An 18840-nucleotide genomic window follows, 5' to 3' on the forward strand; every position below is an offset into this window, starting at 1 on the left:
AAGGGAAATCTTTGAGGTTCTACCTTTTAAAGTCATTTTTATAACCACTGTCTACACATCTCAAGTTTACACTTCCCTAACTGCTCTAGCCCTTTATCTGTGAGAGTATCCCCTGTGATGCAGTGACCTCTGAAGCTTGTACCCCCAAGACTCTGACCCTTAATGGCCATAGTTGATTGGATTATGGAAAGACTGCCTGGTCAGATTCCTTAAAATTTTGGAATTATGACTTGGAAGTAATTGTTGGACTCTGGCACTTAAACAGGAAAGTCAGATAAAGCAGGAGAAACAAACAACAACCCCACCCCACTAGTCTTAACAAACAGGTGCAGAGAAGCAAAAACAAAAGGCCAAGTGATGAGAAATAGGGATAGAGGAGGAAAAAAGTAAGGAAGAGCATTAAAGTCTTTGTTTTAAAGCCTCACGAAGTCTTTATTTCCTGCCCTTTGGTTCCATAAACTGAGTATTATTCCTGATAGTAAATCCTCTTTCACTTAAGACTAGCCAGAGCCGGTTTCTCTGCTCTGAAGAACTGAGTTAAATTCTTCCTAAGGTAGCAAGAGAGAGAGAGAGTAAAAGACATAAAGTGTCTTTAACCTCAAGAAAAATACTTGTGTAGCTCTATTAGGTGTAGAGATAGAGGAGGGGGTACTGTATACTAGAGATCCTGAGCCTCCATTGGACCTTTATGTGTTGTTTCATGATGGTCATTTGTGTGTGTGTGTGTGGGGGGGTATTCATTTGCTCATCAGCCCCTTCTGTACCTTATAGGCCCTCTTAATTCTTCCTTTTGGCTTTTACTTCTGCCCAATTGCCTCTTTCCCCATTTTCTATGTTCCCAGGGAAGTGGAAAAGTATCTGATTATGCCGAACTTTTCACCAGTTCAGTTCAGTTGCTCAGTCATGTCTGACTCTTTGCGTCCCCATGGACTGCAGCCTGCCAGGCCTCCCTGTCCATCACCAACTCCCAGAGTTTACTCAGATTCATGTACATCGAGTCAGTGATGCCATCCAGCCATCTCATCCTCTGTCGGCCCCTTCTTCTCCTGCCCTCAATACCTCCCAGCATTGGAGTCTTTTCCAATGAGTCAACTCTTCGCATGAGGTGGCCAAAGTACTGGAGCTTCAGCTTTAGCATCATTCCTTCCAAAGAACACCCAAGGCTGATCTTCAGAATGGACTGATGGGATCTCCTTGCAGTCCAAGGGACTCTCAAGAGTCTTCTCCAACACCACAGTTCAAAAGCATCAATTCTTCAGCGCTCAGCCTTCTTCACAGTCCAACTTTCACATCCATACATGACCACAGGAAAACCATAGCCTTGACTAGACGGACCTTAGTCGGCAAAGCATATCTCTGCTTTTGAATATGCTATCTAGGTTGGTCATAACTTTTCTTCCAAGGAGTCATACCCATTACCTATTTTCAAAAAACATTTTGCTTCCTTGATTTGTTTCTATGTAATTTTGTTAGGAATGATTTGAGAATAATTTGTATACATTATGGTTATATATTCCTAAATACTTCAGTGTGTATTTCCTTAGAATATACTGTTACATAAACACAGTAGTTATAAACTTCAGTAAATCAACAGTAATACTATTTTCTAATCTTCTATCTATATTCTTTTTTTTAATATAAATTTATTTAATTGCAGGTTAATTACTTTACAATATTGTATTGGTTTTGCCATACATCAACATGAATCCGCCACAGCTATACATGTGTTCCCCATCCTGAACTCCCCTCCCTCCTCCCTCCCCATACCATCCCTCTGGGTCGTCTAAATGCACCAGCCCCAAGCATCCAGTATCGTGCATCGAACCTGGACTGGCGATTCATTTCATATATGATATTATACATGTTTCAATGCCATTCTCCCAAATCATCCCACCCTCTCCCTGTCCCACAGAGTCCAAAAGACTGTTCTATACATCTGTGTCTATTTTGCTGTCTCGCATACAGGGTTATTGTTACCATCTTTCTAAATTCCATATATATGCATTAGTATACTGTATGGGTGTTTTTCTTTCTGGCTTACTTCACTCTGTATATAATAGGCTCCAGTTTCATCCACCTCATTAGAACTGATTCAAATGTATTCTTTTTAATGGCTGAGTAATACGCCCTTGTGTATATGTACCACAGATTTCTTATCCATTTGTCTGCTGATGGACATCTAGGTTGCTTCCATGTCCTGGCTATTACAAACAGTGCTGCGATGAACACTGGGGTACATATGTCTCTTCCAATTCTGGTTTCCTCGGTGTGTATGCCTAGCAGTGGGATTGCTGGGTCATAAGGCAGTTCTAGTTGCAGTTTTTCAAGGAATCTCCACACTGTTCTCCATAGTGGTGGAACTAGTTTGCATTCCCACCAACAGTGTAAGAGGGTTCCCTTTTATCCACACCCTGTCCAGCATTTATTGCTTGTAGACTTTTGGATCGCAGCCATTCTGACTGGCGTGAAATGGCACCTCGTTGTGGTCTTGATTTGCATTTCTCTGATAATGAGTGATGTTGAGCATCTTTTCATGTGTTTGTTAGCCATCTGTATGTCTTCTTCGGAGAAATGTCTATTTAGTTCTTCGACCCATTTTTTGATTGGGTCGTTTATTTTCTGGAATTGAGCTGCAGGAGTTGCTTGTATATTTTTGAGATTAGTTGTTTGTCAGTTGCTTCATTTGCTATTATTTTTTCCCAATCTGAACACTGTCTTTTCACCTTGCTTATAGTTTCCTTTGTTGTGCAGAAGCTTTTAAGTTTAATTAGATCCCATTTGTTTATTTTTGCTTTTGTTTCCAATATTCTGGGAGGTGGGTCATAGAGGATCCTGCTGTGATGTATGTCAGAGAGTGTTTTGTCTATGTTCTCCACTAGGAGTTTTATAGTTTCTGGTCTTACGTATAGATGTTTAATCCATTTTGAGTTTATTTTTGTGTATGGTGTTAGAAAGTGTTCTAGTTTCATTCTTTTACAAGTGGTTGACCAGTTTTCCCAGCACCACTTGTTAAAGAGATTGTCTTTTCTCCATTGTATATTCTTGCCTCCTTTGGCAAAGATAAATTGTCCATAGGTGCGTGGATTTATCTCTGGGCTTTCTATTTTGTTCCGTTGATCTATATTTCTGTCTTTGTGCCAGGACCATACTGTCTTGATGACTGTGGCTTTGTAGTAGAGCCTGAAGTCAGGCAGGTTGATTCCTCCAGTTCCATTCTTCTTTCTCAAGATTGGCTATTTGAGTTTTTTTGTATTTCCATACAAACTGTGAAATTATTTGTTCTACCTCTGAAAAATACCGCTGGTAGCTTGATAGGGATTGCATTGAATCTATAGATTGCTTTGGGTAATATACTCATTTTCACTATATTGATTCTTCCAATCCATGAACATGGTATATTTCTCCATCAATTAGTGTCCTCTTTGATTTCTTTCACCAGTGTTTTATAATTTTCTATATATAGGTCTTTAGTTTCTTTAGGTAGATATATTCCTAAGTATTTTATTCTTTTCGTTGCAATGGTGAATGGAATTGTTTCCTTAATTTCTCTCTATTCTCTCATTATTAGTGTGCAGGAATGCAAGGGATTTCTGTGTGTTGATTTTATATCCTGCAACTTTACTATATTCATTGATTAGCTCTAGTAATTTTCTGGTGGATTCTTTAGGGTTTTCTATGTAGAGGATCATGTCATCTGCAAAGAGTGAGAGTTTTACTTCTTTTCCAATTTGGATTCCTTGTATTACTTTTTCTGCTCTGATTGCTGTGGCCAAAACTTCCAGAACTATGTTGAATAGTAGTGGTGAAAGTGGGCACCCTTGTCTTGTTCCTGACTTTAGGGAAATGCTTTCAATTTTTCGCCATTGAGGATAATGTTTGCTGTGGGTCTGTCATATATAGCTTTTATTATGTTGAGGTATGTTCCTTCTATTCCTGCTTTCTGCAGAGTTTTTATCATAAATGGATGTTGAATTTTGTCAAAGGCTTTCTCTGCATCTATTGAGATAATCATATAGCTTTTATTTTTCAATTTGTTAATGTTGTGTATTACATTGATTTTGCAGATATTGAAGAATCCTTGCATCCCTGGGATAAAGCCCACTTTGTCATGGTGTACGATCTTTTTGATGTGTTATTGGATTCTGATTGCTAGAATTTTGTTAAGGATTTTTGCATCTATATTCATCAGTGATATTGGCCTGTAGTTTTCTTTTTTTGTGGCATCTTTGTCAGGGTTTGGTATTAGGGTGATGGTGGCCTCATATAATGAGTTTGGAAGTTTACCTTCCTCTGCAATTTCTGGAAGAGTTTGAGTAGGATAGGTGTTAGCTCTTCTCTAAATTTTTGGTAGAATTCAGCTGTGAAGCCGTCTGGACCTGGGCTTTTGTTTGCTAGAAGATTTCTGGTTACAGTTTCAATTTCCATGCTTGTGATGGGTCTGTTAAGATTTTCTATTTCTTCCTGGTTCAGTTTTGGAAAGTTGTACTTTTCTAAGAATTTGTCCATTTCTTCCATGTTGTCCATTTTATTGGCACATAACTGCTGATAGTAGTCTCTTATGATCCTTTGTATTTCTGTGTTGTCTGTTGTGACCTCTCCATTTTCATTTCTAATTTTATTGATTTGATTTTTCTCCCTTTGTTTCTTGATGAGGCTGGCTAATGGTTTGTCAATTTTATTTATCCTTTCAAAGAACCAGCTTTTGGCTTTGTTGATTTTTGCTATGGTCTCTTTTGTTTCTTTTGCATTTATTTCTGCCCTAATTTTAAAGATTTCTTTCCTTCTACTAACCCTGGGGTTCTCCATTTCTTCCTTTTCTAGTTGCTTGAGGTGTAGAGTTAGGTTATTTCTTTGACTTTGTTCTTGTTTCTTGAGGTATGCCTGTTTTGCTATGAACTTTCCCCTTAGCACTGCTTTTATAGTGTCCCACAGGTTTTGAGTTGTTGTGTTTTCATTTTCATTCGTTTCTATGCATATTTTGATTTCTTTTTTGATCTCTTCTGTGATTTGTTGGTTATTCAGCAGCATGTGTTCAGGCTCCATATGTTGGAATTTTCAAGTTTTTCTCCTGTAATTGAGATCTAATCTTACTGCATTGTGGTCAGAAAAGATGTTCAGAATGATTTCATTTTTTTTTTTAATTTACCAAGGCTAGATTTATGGCCCATGATGTGATCTATCCTGGTGAATGTTCCGTGTGCGCTTGAGAAAAAGGTGAAGTTCATTGTTTTGGGGTGAAATGTCCTATAGATATCAATTAAGTCTAACTGGTCTATTGCATCATTTAAAGTTTGTGTTTCCTTGTTAATTTTCTGTTTAGTTGATCTATCCATAGGTGTGAGTGGGGTATTAAAGTCTCCCACCATTATTGTGTTATTGTTAATTTCCCCTTTCATACTTGTTAGCATTTGTCTTACATATTGTGGTGCTCCTATGTTGGGTGCATATATATTTATAATTGTTATATCTTCTTCTTGGATTGATCCTTTGAACATTATGTAGTGTCCTTCTTTGTCTCTTTTTACAGCCTTTGTTTTAAAGTCTATTTTATCTGATATGAGTATTGCTACTCCTGCTTTCTTTTGGTCTCTATTTGCATGGAATGTCTTTTTCCAGCCCTTCACTTTCAGTCTGTATGTGTCCCCTGTTTTGAGGTGGGTCTCTTGTAGACAACATACATAGGGGTCTTGTTTTTGTATCCATTCAGCCAGTCTTTGTCTTTTGGTTAGGGCATTCAACCCATTTACGTTTAAGGTAATTATTGATAAGTATGATCCCTTTGCCATATACTTTATTGTTTGGGATTCGAGTTTATACACCCTTTTGTGTTTCCTGTCTAGAGAATATCTTTTAGCATTTGTTGGAGAGCTGGTTTGGTGGTGCTGAATTCTCTCAGCTTTTACTTGTCTGTAAAGCTTTTGATTTCTCCTTTGTATTTGAATGAGATCCTTGCTGGGTACAGTAATCTGGGCTGTAGGTCATTTTCTTTCATCACTTTAAGCATGTCTTGCTATTCCCTCCTGGCCTGAAGAATTTCTATTGAAAGATCAGCTATTATCCTTATGGGAATCCCTGTGTGTGTTATTTGTTGTTTTCCCTTGCTGCTTTTAATATTTGTTCTTTGTGTTTGATCTTTGTTAATTTGATTAGAATGTGTCTTGGGGTGTTTCACCTTGCATTTACCCTGTTTGGGACTCTCTGGGTTTCTTGGACTTGGTTGACTATTTCCTTCCCCATTTTAGGGAAGTTTTCAACTATTATCTCAAGTGTTTTCTCATGGTCTTTCTTTTGTCTTCTTCTTCTGGGACTCCTATGATTCGAATGTTGGGGCGTTTAACACTGTCCTGGAGGTCTCTGAGATTGTCCTCATTTCTTTTAATTCGTTTTCCTTTTTTCCTCTCTGATTCATTTATTTCTACCATTCTATCTTCTACTTCACTAATCCTATCTTCTGCCTCTGTTATTCTATTTGTTGCCTCCAGAGTGTTTTTGATCTCATTTATTGCATTATTCATTATATATTGACTTTATTTCTTCTAGGTCCTTGTTAAACCTTTCTTGCATCTTCTCAATCCTTGTCTCCAGGCTATTTATCTGTGATTCCATTTTGATTTCAAGATTTTGGATCATTTTCACTATCACTATTTGGAATTCTTTATCAGGTAGATTCCCTCTCTCTTCCTCTTTTGTTTGGTTTGGTGGGCATTTATCCTGTTCCTTTATCTGCTGGGTATTCCTCTGTCTCATCTTGTTTATATTGCTGTGTTTGGGGTGGCCTTTCTGTATTCTGGCAGTTTGTGGAGTTCTCTTTATTGTGGAGTTTCCTTGCTGTGGGTGGGGTTGTACAGGCAGCTTGTCAAGGTTTTTTGGTTAGGGAAGCTTGTGTCGGTGTTCTGGTGGGTGGAGCTGGATTTCTTCTCTCTGGAGTGCAATGAAGTGTCCAGTAATGAGTTATGAGATGTCAATGGTTTTGGAGTAATTTTGGGCAGCCTGTATATTGGAGCTCAGGGCTGAGTTCCTGTGTTGCTGGAGAATTTGCATGGTATGTCTTGCTCTGGAACTTGTTGGCCCTTGGGTGGTGCTTGGTTTCAGTGTAGGTATGGAGGCATTGATGAGCTCCTATTAATTAATGTTCCCTGGAGTCAAGAGTTCTTTGGTGTTCTCAGGGTTTGGACATAAGCCTCCTGCTTCTGGTTTTCAGTCTCATTTTTACAGTAGTCTCAAGACTTCTCCTTCTATACAGCACCATTGATAAAACATCTCCTTTCGAAGACAATGGACTGCTTTTCTGGGTGCCTGATGTCCTCTGCCGGCATTCAGAAGTTGTTTTGTGGAATTTACTCAGCGTTTAAATGTTCTTTTGATGAATTTGTAGGGGAGAAAGTAGTCTCCCCGTCCTACTCCTCTGCCATCTTAGGACTGCCCCCCTATTTATATTCTAATATATTTATTTATTGCTTGAGATCTTAAAGACAGATACTCAAACAGGAAAGAAAAATGATTGGTAAATGTTCATCTGGGCTGTAAGGACATTTCAGAGTGTTTACTTTTCCTTAGCTAGTAAAGTACATCTCATGTCATCATTTCACAGAATTAAATATTATTTTAACATAAGGGTATCCTGTTCTATTTTTATACTGTTACCTACTCTTTATTTCACTGATTCAGTTTATAGTTCCTTGAAGTTTTAATTTTTAAAATATGTCCATTTTTCAAAATTAGTCATTTTTCCTGATTGCAAATGAGGCAAAACAAAACAAAGAATAAACACTTTTTTGACTTGTAGTAACTATATTAAATTTAACTTCACAGGTTACAGACATTTTGCATTAGGTCAAAATTTTGGTCTTTGTGACAAAATTCAACATTATTATGGGAATATGTATATCAGGTATATATTAGCAAAGTTAAGACTTTTTTCAATGCAACATGAATAAAAGAGACTACAAAACAATGAAGTACAGAGTTATATTTAATGCTAGGTTAAGAACTTTCCCCATTTTCTTTGTTAAAATAACTGAGGACACTTATCTTGCTTATCTTAGTACCTGTAGTGCTGAGTCCATCAAGAAAACTGGGTTGTTTTCTCATACTGATCTAGTTTTTTCTATTTATTTTGTGTGTGTATAAATTTCACTACTCTACCCCAGTTTATAAACAGAAAATAATTTTTATATTTTTCTTTAGAGAGCAGTGCACATGGTAGGTAGTTAACTGTACCAATTAAATGTTGTTTGCTAGAAGGAGAAATGGATACCTGTTACACTGCAAAATACTAGAACAGACAAACCTGCCTAGTGAGTCCTGAGTCCCTTACTGAGCTGGCTGTGTGGCCTTGAGTAAGTCATAATTTTGCTAATTTTCAGTTTTTTCACTTGTAAAATGGGGTTAATAATACTTCCTGTCACATAAAGGCAGTGTGAGATTGGTATAAAAGCTTCATAAATAAAACATGGCTTGTAAGGTCTCATTTGGCCAATATTTCCATTCTATATTTCAGTACTCAGCATTATTAACTTAATGTGCTTTTAGGTCAATTTTTTTTTCCAGTAGTGGCAAATAACTGAAAATTATGAATCACCCATAAATACAGCCAAGTGAAATAAAGGCATGCCTGAAGCAACCAAAATCTCAAGTAGGGCCTCACCCGAGGTTGTCAGGATTTTAGAAGTAAATTATGAACCGCCATAGGGGTCTCAAATTGGCTGGTGTGATGGTCGTTGATTCTGTGACAGAAATGGAGAAGCAGTGCTCTAGATCACATACAAATCATTTTGGGACTTGGTGAGGGTGGGGTTTAAATACAGGCTCTGAGTCAGTAGGTCTGGAGTGAGAGCTCCAGAGATTCTGTATTTGTAAAATGTGTTTAGTGCAATGTTTCGATGCTTTCACTCTAAAAACCGATGATAAACATACTGAAACTGTTTACAAAAGTTCAAGGTGTATAGAAAACAAGGGCCATATTTGCAAAATTATTTATTTACATTTTAAGCTCATGGTAAAATAATTCTAGGATAGAACTGCTAAGATGAAATACACCAAGTCAATATCAACACACACACATTTATCTTTACATGCAAAGAATTCTAGTGATGGCTATAGATGAATTCAGGTTTTCCTTTACAAAACCAATGTTCCTTTCAATCATGCTGTGATAACATCTTCCAATAAGAACAGATTTAATGTATATCATTCAAAAAAAATCTGAGAAACAAAAAGCTGACTTGGATAGATTTATTATTAAACTGCTATCCATATGTCATAAAACCAAAAATGTTTTACAGGGCTGAGATGTTCAAATAGGTCCAAACATGATATAATTAATAACTTTTAAGTAAGGAATGCTTTGGCTATTAAGTTTTGACTTAGTTTTGGCATTACTTGCATAATTTATATCATTTCAGTTAGTCAGTAATCCGTTCAAACAAGACTTGCTTAATACTATCACAAAGCACTTAGCCTTACCTTGAGTAGGAATATCTTTAAGATTCTGACAATAGCAACACATTTCTCTTTTCCTTCACTCAGAGAAAAAGAAATCACAAAAATAAATTCATTTTCACATGTTGAAGTTTTACTCATTCTTAAAAAACCAAAAGTTCCTCATCATAATACCTACTCTGGGTATTGGTACATTATCAAAATGCTAGACCTGTAAGAACTCCTCCTATACCTCGAAAGCCTATGACTTTGTGATCTACATATGTTTAAGGTTAAATATATAAACAATGCATTTGAAGCTTCTGGGAAGAATTCATATTTACAATAGTTTTTAAAAATCTGGGTTTATTACGTTTTAGAAAAATAAATACTGTGGTTGGTTCTACCCTCCCCATCCACTTTTCTCCCCTTACAAATTTGAGCTTAAGAGTTCAGGCTTCGAAAAAGCAGAAGAAAGCAAAATAGAACAACGTAGATTTTATTATTCACATTTTCCCTTTCTAAGGGTAACATATTATCATAATGGCAAACTTGATTCTCTTTCCTTGAAATGAAGATCCTATCTCCTAAAACTAATTTAAATAACTGTTCTTAAGAAATCAAATGAATTTAACAACCAGTACTTTTAATAAACTAGGAATTAAATGACTATAAAATATATAACATGATTTTAAGGAGTTCTATTATAAAGTCTGAAAGCAAAATCTAAATATTTAATAGTTTAAATTTAATCTCTTTAAATTCTTTTAAAAGCTGTAAGCTATATTATAAATTGCCAGTTAAATTCCCAGTCTAGTCTACAAAAATAATCTGCTGCACAAATATATAAATTTAAGGTAACTCTATTTCTCATATTGATCTTTTTTCCAGTATCATAAGTTCAGTAAAACAAAAAGTAAGCACCTAGATATTAAATTAAATTTCATTTGAGCAGCATTTTGATTTTAGATAAAGGGATTCCAGAAGTAGTCTAAAACTTTCCAGAAGTCATATTTACACTCATTGTACAGCACTTTATATACATATAAATACAGATTTATAAGAAATAAACAAATTAACCTACACTTTTCATAATGTAAAAAATAAAGATAAAAATACAACATGTGATCATATGGTAAGCCATCTATTTGAGAAATATGTTTGGTGTTCAGTTCTGATGGCAAAAGCCTTGAATAACTTAAAGCATATCATATAAAAACACCACAGGCGCTTAGTTTATTTATGATCTTAACTTAGGCCTATCCACAGTTTTAAGTGTTAGTCAATGCCATACAAGTAGTTGAGTTTACTAGTAATGTCTGCACTGGACAAAAATGATTATGGAAGGTATGACAGCAGGTATCAAATGTTTTTAAATATAACTATAGGGAGGGATTAAAATTAATTCTTTTCCGGGGAAATCAGGAATTTCTGATAATAGAACTTTCTTTAGCAGTTTGTCTCACGTTTTGTTCCTGCCCATAAGGTAGTGTTTGATTTTGCTGTGATACCTCTTATAAAAGATTGATGGACTTGACTTTCCTCTAATACAGCAGAGTGAATTTTTGTGATCTAATTACTCTTCCACAAAAACAAATAGGTGGCTGTGATAAGCAGCCCTGTTTGCGTCCCACACACAGTAAGTTCTTTACCAACCAATTCCTGGCTAGAAGCAGGGATTTTACCTGGGGAAAAAAAGTTACTCAAAACGTTTACTGTTTTATAATGTTCTAGTCTTGAGACTGATTGGAAAATTCTATTTGGCACTCCTTTACCTCAGATGGCATGCCAGTTCTTATCACAGTAAGAAATTCTTATGATCAGATTCAAGGTACAGAGGAATAGGAAGCATGGAAATTTTGACCCACACTAAACAAGCAAATAACAACTCTTCCATAAGTTAAAAGAGGCTTTTTAACTCTAAAAGCAAGGCCCTTTCCCCAGAAAATTAAATTCATTAAAAATGTAGAAATAAAAATCCCATTATGGCTCTAAATATACAACAAATAAATAGTCATGTATTTCATACATTTCAAATTTTTTAAGAGCCCTACAGTATTTCAGGAAGATGACTTAAAGTGTTGTTCCCTGAGTTTTTGATGCAACCCCAAATATAAGTTCACGAACTCCAAGACCTTAAAGAGAGAAAAATCCACATGGTTTGCTTCTTCTCTCTTTTAGGATTAGCTGTTTACTCCAAAGCAGTCTGTTCAGTGCTTACTCTATAGTTCAAATGCTTTAAGAATCTGGCTTTATCCATTTCTTAGAAGACAAACTCCCAAAGAAAATTCTAAGAAAGAAAAAACAAGGCTGTTTAAAGAAAGTAAAATTTTAACATTAGTTTACAGTGCAGTTGAGTAAATGAGTTTTATATCTACAATACATCAAGAGTGGTAATACTGTCATAGGTATTAGAAGGTAGAGTTCTATGAATTCTGCCTTTTCTGACCTCAGTGGTTATTGACTCTAGTTTCTGTTACCAAACAGAAAGTCTAACAATTAAAAAAACCCAAACTACTAGAAACAGAATGACTCTTCCATATTTAAGTATATGAGAAGACATAAATTTGGTTTTAAAATAAAGATCAAAACAACCAATTAATAATATCTCGATTTTTAAAAATCTGCAATCTACATAATAACTTGTACATAATAGTTATAACTTGTCTATAATAGTAATTTTCAAAAACTCATTCAAAACTGGGGGTTTAAAATTCTTGAATTGTTTTCATATCACCTTCTTGATGGTTATTAGAATATTTTTTAAAAATTCAAAGCTTGGGAATAGTTCAGTGAAATAAATATTTGTTTACAACTTCCATTACAGTCTATTTAGAAAAACTAATTACAGTGAATAGAGACTTTAATTCTGTTCCTGGAAGTTTTAGGTTAGGCTTAACTTTAAGCCACTAAAGGTTTCTAAGAAAACAACAACAGTTGAGAGAACATCTGAAATGTCCCATCCATTTCAGTAAAGTGCACAATCGTGAGTGTTCATCCTTTGGCTTGGCTATGACCTCAAGGGAGGTGTAGAAGTCAGTGGTGCTGGTGTCAGATTCCTGACTATATTACTGAGGCTGGCAATCTTCTCCTCTAGGAGGTAATTTTTCTTCTCTGCTGTTTTTTGTCGCTGTTCAGTCATTTCCAGAGCTTTCAACAACTGGGCATTTTCCACATACAGATCTTTCACTATTGCATCTGCTTTAGTATTCTTGCAGAGCTGGAAACAGAACCAGAAATATCTTGATGCCATTTCTGTTATTCTTTTAAAAGATCTGACATAAGGACAGTTGTTTATAAAGGCAAATGGCTTCTATCAGTTACATTCTTTTATTTTACAATACAGCTTTACTATCAGACCTGGTACCAGGTATACAAGTAAAACAAATCTACTTATTCCAGGCTGTTTCTTTGCATAATTTGTTTGTAGAAGTCACTAATAAAAGAACAAATTGATATTTGAGGATTCAAAAGTGAAAGGTATTTTTCAGCCTAGGTATTATTTCTTTATTCATTCTCTAAAAATATCACAATAATCTTATATTTAAATTTCTGAGGTTGTGAACTGTTTACCTGTTATGAATGGGAGATAAGCCTCTATTGTTAATAACTACATACAACCTACTGATTATTTTAAAATGTGGCTCATGTATTATAACACAAAGATTCAGCAGTTACTTCCTTTTAAAATAAAACCTTGTCTAGAAGAGATATTCTAATCTTTACGGTTAAAATATATAGTCTTGGTTAGGGTGGGAACACTCTTCAGCAGAATAGGATAATTTGATTTTCGATCTCCTTAGTTAATATTTTCCAATCCCCCTTTCCTTGTTATACCTTTAACTCCTCATTTTACACCCAGTTTCAGGCAATGCATCTACAAGTATGAAGGTTTACGGTAATAAAACTTAGAAAGAAAGTGAAGTCGCTCAGTTGTGTCCGACTCTTTGCGACACCATGGACTGTAGCCTACCAGGCTTCTCTGTCCATGGGGTTTTCCAGGCAAGAATACTGGAGTGGGTTGTTGTTTCCTTCTCTAGGGGATTGTCCCAACTCAGGGATCAAACCTGGGTCTCCCACATGGCAGGCAGACGCTTTACCATCTGAGCCTCCAGGGAAGCTTAAGAAAACTTAAGGTGTGGCTAATTAATTTACATAGTATCATTTCAAACAGCAATGCTAAAGACTATCACACAGAAGCCCAGAACCTAGGTGACTGGCAAGTTTAATATAAAACTAACATTATTTTCTATTAAACCGTTTTAGTGTATAATCTTTCCTCTTTCCCCTCCATTAAAAAACACTTCAGTGACTTTTATCCACTACACAACAAAACCCAAACTCTTGTGGTTTAGCACCAAGACCCTCTACTATCTACTCTTCCCTCTCTAGTTTCTTTTGCTTCTCCCAGAATAGGATGAACTGTTAATGCCAAAGTGTTTGTAGACGTCCACACCCCATGTTACCCATTTTCTTTGTTTTTCAACTGCTGCTGGAAGTACTGCCAAATGGCAGTAGTACCATGTAGGTGAACTATACTCCATATGGGCAGGGATTTTGCTAGTATTTCTAGTACTTGGAACAGAACCTGGCATGTAGTGACTATGTGTTGAATAAATGATTAAGGGACTGGATCAATAAATATAAGAACAGGACTTTCTCTTTCTCTCCATTCTGTGTACTAAGATTTAGGACACAGGAAAGTTCCTGTCCACCATTCCCTTGGGATTATTCTTCTCAGATTCTACATATCTAAAAACCCAGGTTGGGCAATTTCTACCCTCCTACCCCCTGCCACAGTTCGTCTCAATCTCAGATTCCAGAGAGGTTATAAAATTCCCTAGAAAGTAGTCTTTTCTGTTATGTCTCTTCAGTGGATGCACAAATAATTTATAAGCACTCAGGCCACACCTGCTGCCAGCAGGAAAAAGGATCAGCCTACTTGGTGGTCCTGAATTTGAGAGTCCAGATTTTGATTCAAAACAGAGCCTTTTGGGGTCTGGCTATAGCCACAAGTTAGATTTTGAGGTTGTCATAGTTGTTGCAAACAAGAAAGCTAAAGTTACATTTATTATCCCCCCATTTTTTTACAAATATAAAATTTCTGTTTATTTGGGGAAAAAATCTATAAAAATTCAATTTGGATTGAACCTCATTAGAAATGCTTTAGAAATTCTTCTAATTTAGGAGTTTATAATAGAGTTTGCCTTTATTAGACAACAAAAGTTAGCAAGTTAGTAGCAATAAAGGGATGTAAAACTGGAGTTAAAGCAGAAGGTGAGATGGGTGGGTAGATATGACCTGGGAAGCTCACTTGTTCTTTGAGCTGATTCACTTTCTCCTGAAGAAGCCTTTTCACCAGTTTCAATTTCTGTTCAACTTCCAACATTCGTTCCTCCATGACAGTTACCAGGTATTCCTGGTTTCCCTGAAGGAAAAGAAAAAAAATTGTATTGTTATTTGAAAATCATGCCATGAGAAAGCACTAGTAGTTAATTTTCCCCATAAGATACCTAGAGAAAGGACAGCAAATGTTTGCTTTTGAATAGCAAGGGTGGATTTCTGATGAAATGGAAGTTCTGAACACTGCATGGGTTACACAGGTTAGAAGGGTAACCCTATCAAAGAAAGAAATCAAAGATAAAAAAAAGACTTACCTGTGCTACCATCTTCCCTGAGATAAAGCAAAATTCTTAAAACCAATACTTTAAGATCTATGTGTACTTATTATAGTAAAATAGGTATCCAAAGTAAATTAAAACATGGTTATCAACCTTTCATCTGTGATTTGGGTCTTTGCAATACTATGGGACTTTCAACAACAAAATGAATAAAAACTGAGTTTATTCAGGATCACCTAACATTTCCAATCAGCTTGCAGTATGTGTGTCTGTTTTTATCTTCAAAATGGCTAGTTACTGTGAGGGTGTTAGTGTTTCTAGTAGCCTCTTCCCACTAGTTCTTCTAATTATTGGTTTTCTAATTTGATTTGTCAATGTGGAGCAAATACCTGAATTGGAGGATGGACTTATCATTAGAACATATTTAATTTTCTCCCCATAAAGAGCTCCTAGATGAAACAGGGCAGAAAAAGGACGCTGGCTTCTCCTCTCCTTATATAACAGTGATGGATTAAGGTGTGTGTGGGTTTTGAAGTGCAGAGGGACCTAGAACAAGATTTAGAGTGCAACTGACTACCCCTTCTCTCAGTCTACCAAAATGTTCATATAAAGAATTTCAGATTTTAAAAGGTTCTTCAAATGTTTAAGCAAGACTACGGCGTTAGTAGCTGATGGCATAACCTGTCCTTAAAAATATACCCCAAAGTGTCCTTTAAAAAGCACAAAGAATGACCAAATGTGAGGTGAAAGCCAACAGTTTGTGTATTAAATAACAGAATTTATTCAAACATAAAAGAAACAGCTAAGCCATGCAACTAATTTAAAGATAAAACCTGTAGTCGGCAAAAGACTAACACAGAATTTTAAGAAACCAGGTCCTAAGAGCATCTAAAAATCCTATATTTTAAAAGGTATAATGGCTTTTAAAAATTCAAACATAAATGGAAAAGGCCAGATTTCCACTTGCCTTAAAAAAAAAAAAGAAAGTATAACAACGCAAAAAACCTGGATAATTAATTCAAAGAACATGGGGCATGGCAAAAGAGTGCGGAAAGAGGAAAAACAAAAGCAGTCATATATTTGAAACATTTTATTTCATCAAAAATTTCCTTTTTCCTGTCAAAAAAGTTTATACATCTTATATAAAACAGTATAAATAATCCTGATTTTCTTCAAATTCCATATATAAAAGCAGTACCTTTTGTTAAAAATATTTACAATGTATGGAATGAGAAAATATATAGAATACATCAAGAATCTCAAATCTACACTCTTTAGATGGTATAAATAATTAAGTGTAACAAGCTGAGATTTGTGAATTTGATTCACAAAATTCACATCCTTTCAAGAATCTCAAATTCATACTCTTTAAATGGTATAATTAAGTGTAACAAGCTGAAATTTGTGAATTTGATTCACATAAATAAGAAACATAATACTGCAAAGGCTTAATGATAAAACTTAAAAGAGCACTTGATTCCAAAACATTTCTCAGCTTATATCTAGATTAGTGTGGTGTGTGTGGGTGTGTGCATTTGAGTATCTGCCATGGTAAGAAATGCCATCAATAACAGCCCAGTTTTCACAGGTGCCCAATCCTTCTGTAGGAATCTGCATGCACTGCTCGCTGCTCCGGTAGCAAGGCCTAGAGAAAGAAGGCAAGTGGTACACTTCACCCTGATGTCAAGATTATGCTTTTGGGGGGAATCTAAATTCACACATTTACAATGCAAACAATTTTTGAAAGCACACATCAATACTACATATGCAAGCGAAGCAACACAAGGCAGAAGAAATCATATCACTCCACACACAGAGACAACATGCAGATTCTAACAACATTCTCTATTCTTAAAATCGGTGTCAGCTCACTCAGTTACCAGAAACAAAGATAGCCTGCTGTCAGAGCCTGCCGTCACTTCTCGTGAGAGCAATAAGCAGTCCACTCTGCCATCTGGCTGGAGAAATTCTCTTTCTTTTTAAGCACAAAAGTCTTAACAGTTTTTGTCTATCTAATCCTCAAGTAATTGAAGTAAAGGGATACTTTTTAAACACTGGTAGGTGGGTTGGGAGGAGCATGTTTTAAAAGTAGTACATATGAGAGAGTAATGAGTAGGATCTTAGTTTGATCATTTGATTTTAAAATGTCTATTAAAAACTGAGACCAAGTTTTATGATTCACTTCTATAATGAAGAGCTGAAGCATCTGTCCAATACCTACCATCACAATTTTACTTCTGGAATTAGCTTTTAGTATTTGGAAATTGAATGTAGTTGACATAGTTGAATTGAATGTCAAAACATGGATTTTAAGCCTTTGCTGGAAAGAATAGATGATGATTGCATCATGCAAAAGCATAGATATATACTAGTAGGCAAAGAAAACAAAATTGCTCCAATGTACAATTATGGTGCTAATATGACTTTGCAAAGCCACTGTGACCAGATTACAGAAAAAGAATTGGGAAATTCCTTGTCAAATGTCACCTGAGAGGCAAGGTACATTTTGAAAACAGAAGAGTTATTCAAACTAGAATGAACTAATCTAGAATTCTGCAAATTAAGGAATGTTTTTAATTTTAGTTGTAATTTTGAGGAAGAATTAAGAGACTTTTGAAAGAAGAGAATCATGAATGAAGCACTAAAAAGAAAATTTAACTATTTGAAAACTTAGGTAATATAAGATTGTGTCTGGTAGTGAGCTGGGATAATGCTAATTCAAAGGGAAGAGGAAGAAGATCTTTATTTTCTTAAAAATAATTTTTCAAACTAGATCATTTAAAAAATAAGTTAAATGAACTATGTCAACTTAAAAAAGTCGCTGATGACACATTCTACTTTAATAGTTGTGAAAAGTCCCCATTTGTGAATTCCAAGGAACTCAGGCAGGCCACACCCTCTGGTACAAGAAAACCCAGGATGCTTTGTTAGTAGTAACACATATCCTAGAGTTGCACTTGAATTCTGTAATATTTTTGGCATCAGACAAGAATGTTAGGTCAATTGCACACTATGCTCAAGTGAGCCTGACACTTCATCATCACTTAGCAACTTGCATGAGACCCAGAACTCTTAATTACCCAGCTTAGAGGCTGAGAGCTCAAAAGTAGCACTACAAAAACCAAGACCAAAGCCAAAACAGCACTGCAGTTCTGTGGATTTGTAATACAGGTAAGGTGTAACTGACAAAAGATTGAGGTTCTTCATCCCCACCTTTGAACTGGTGTAACTTCCAAATAGGTAAAATTAAATTAGGTGATCTGCATTTACTATTAGAAAAAGATCGTCATACCTGTGGTGTGTTGGTTTCAGAAGTCCTATTTTCAAGTTCCTCCTGCAGGCACTGGTTTATCCTTTCTGCCTGCAGCAGCTGATGCTGAAGCTGCAGAAACTGCTCCCTGGGAACCACTGGACAGGCTTGCTGCTGGAGCAGTTGCAGTTCCCAAGCATGAGGGGATGGGCTAAGCATCACAGTGGACCTCAGGTGCTGCATCTGGAGAATAAGAGCAAAGCCCTAGTCAGCTACCATGCCTTCAGTCACAGAGCTGCCTTGAAAGTAGCAGGCAGAGAAAAAGGAAGTCTACGGATTCATTAATGGCCTCTCAGACTTACTGATAACTTTAAAACAGGCAGCACATGATCCCAAGTAAGAATAAAAAATCATTTTGCTTAGGAGGTAATATATTTAATGAATAAGCAGGCCTTAAAAGTTTTAGACTTAAACTATACTTCCTCAGTCTTAAGCAACAATAAAACATGAGGTACATGGTGCACATATGTCTGGATTTTCCTTTTTTCT

At 35.9% G+C, this 18840-nt stretch overlaps 1 protein-coding gene across 6 annotated transcripts in view; it reads right to left on the reverse strand.

Moving 5' to 3' along the window:
* Positions 1-8963: 8963 nt before the first annotated feature.
* Positions 8964-18840, reverse strand: part of NIN (ninein) — a 103695-nt gene continuing 93818 nt past the window's right edge. For 3 of the 6 annotated variants that reach the window (XM_027971733.3, XM_012181333.5, XM_042252313.2), the window contains 3 exons: positions 18334-18534; positions 14735-14848; positions 8964-12640 (listed from right to left, as the gene is read on the reverse strand). In XM_027971733.3, the coding sequence (XP_027827534.2) occupies positions 12431-12640; positions 14735-14848; positions 18334-18534 (525 nt within the window). In that variant the 3' untranslated portion in view covers positions 8964-12430. Of the gene's footprint in view, positions 12641-14734; positions 14849-16116; positions 16687-18333; positions 18535-18840 lie in introns of those variants that run through there. The other 3 variants (XM_027971735.3, XM_060419150.1, XM_027971736.3) reach the window with 2 other exon arrangements.

Source organism: Ovis aries, chromosome 7 (genome assembly GCF_016772045.2).
Source record: "Ovis aries strain OAR_USU_Benz2616 breed Rambouillet chromosome 7, ARS-UI_Ramb_v3.0, whole genome shotgun sequence".
Lineage (NCBI taxonomy): Eukaryota > Metazoa > Chordata > Mammalia > Artiodactyla > Bovidae > Ovis > Ovis aries.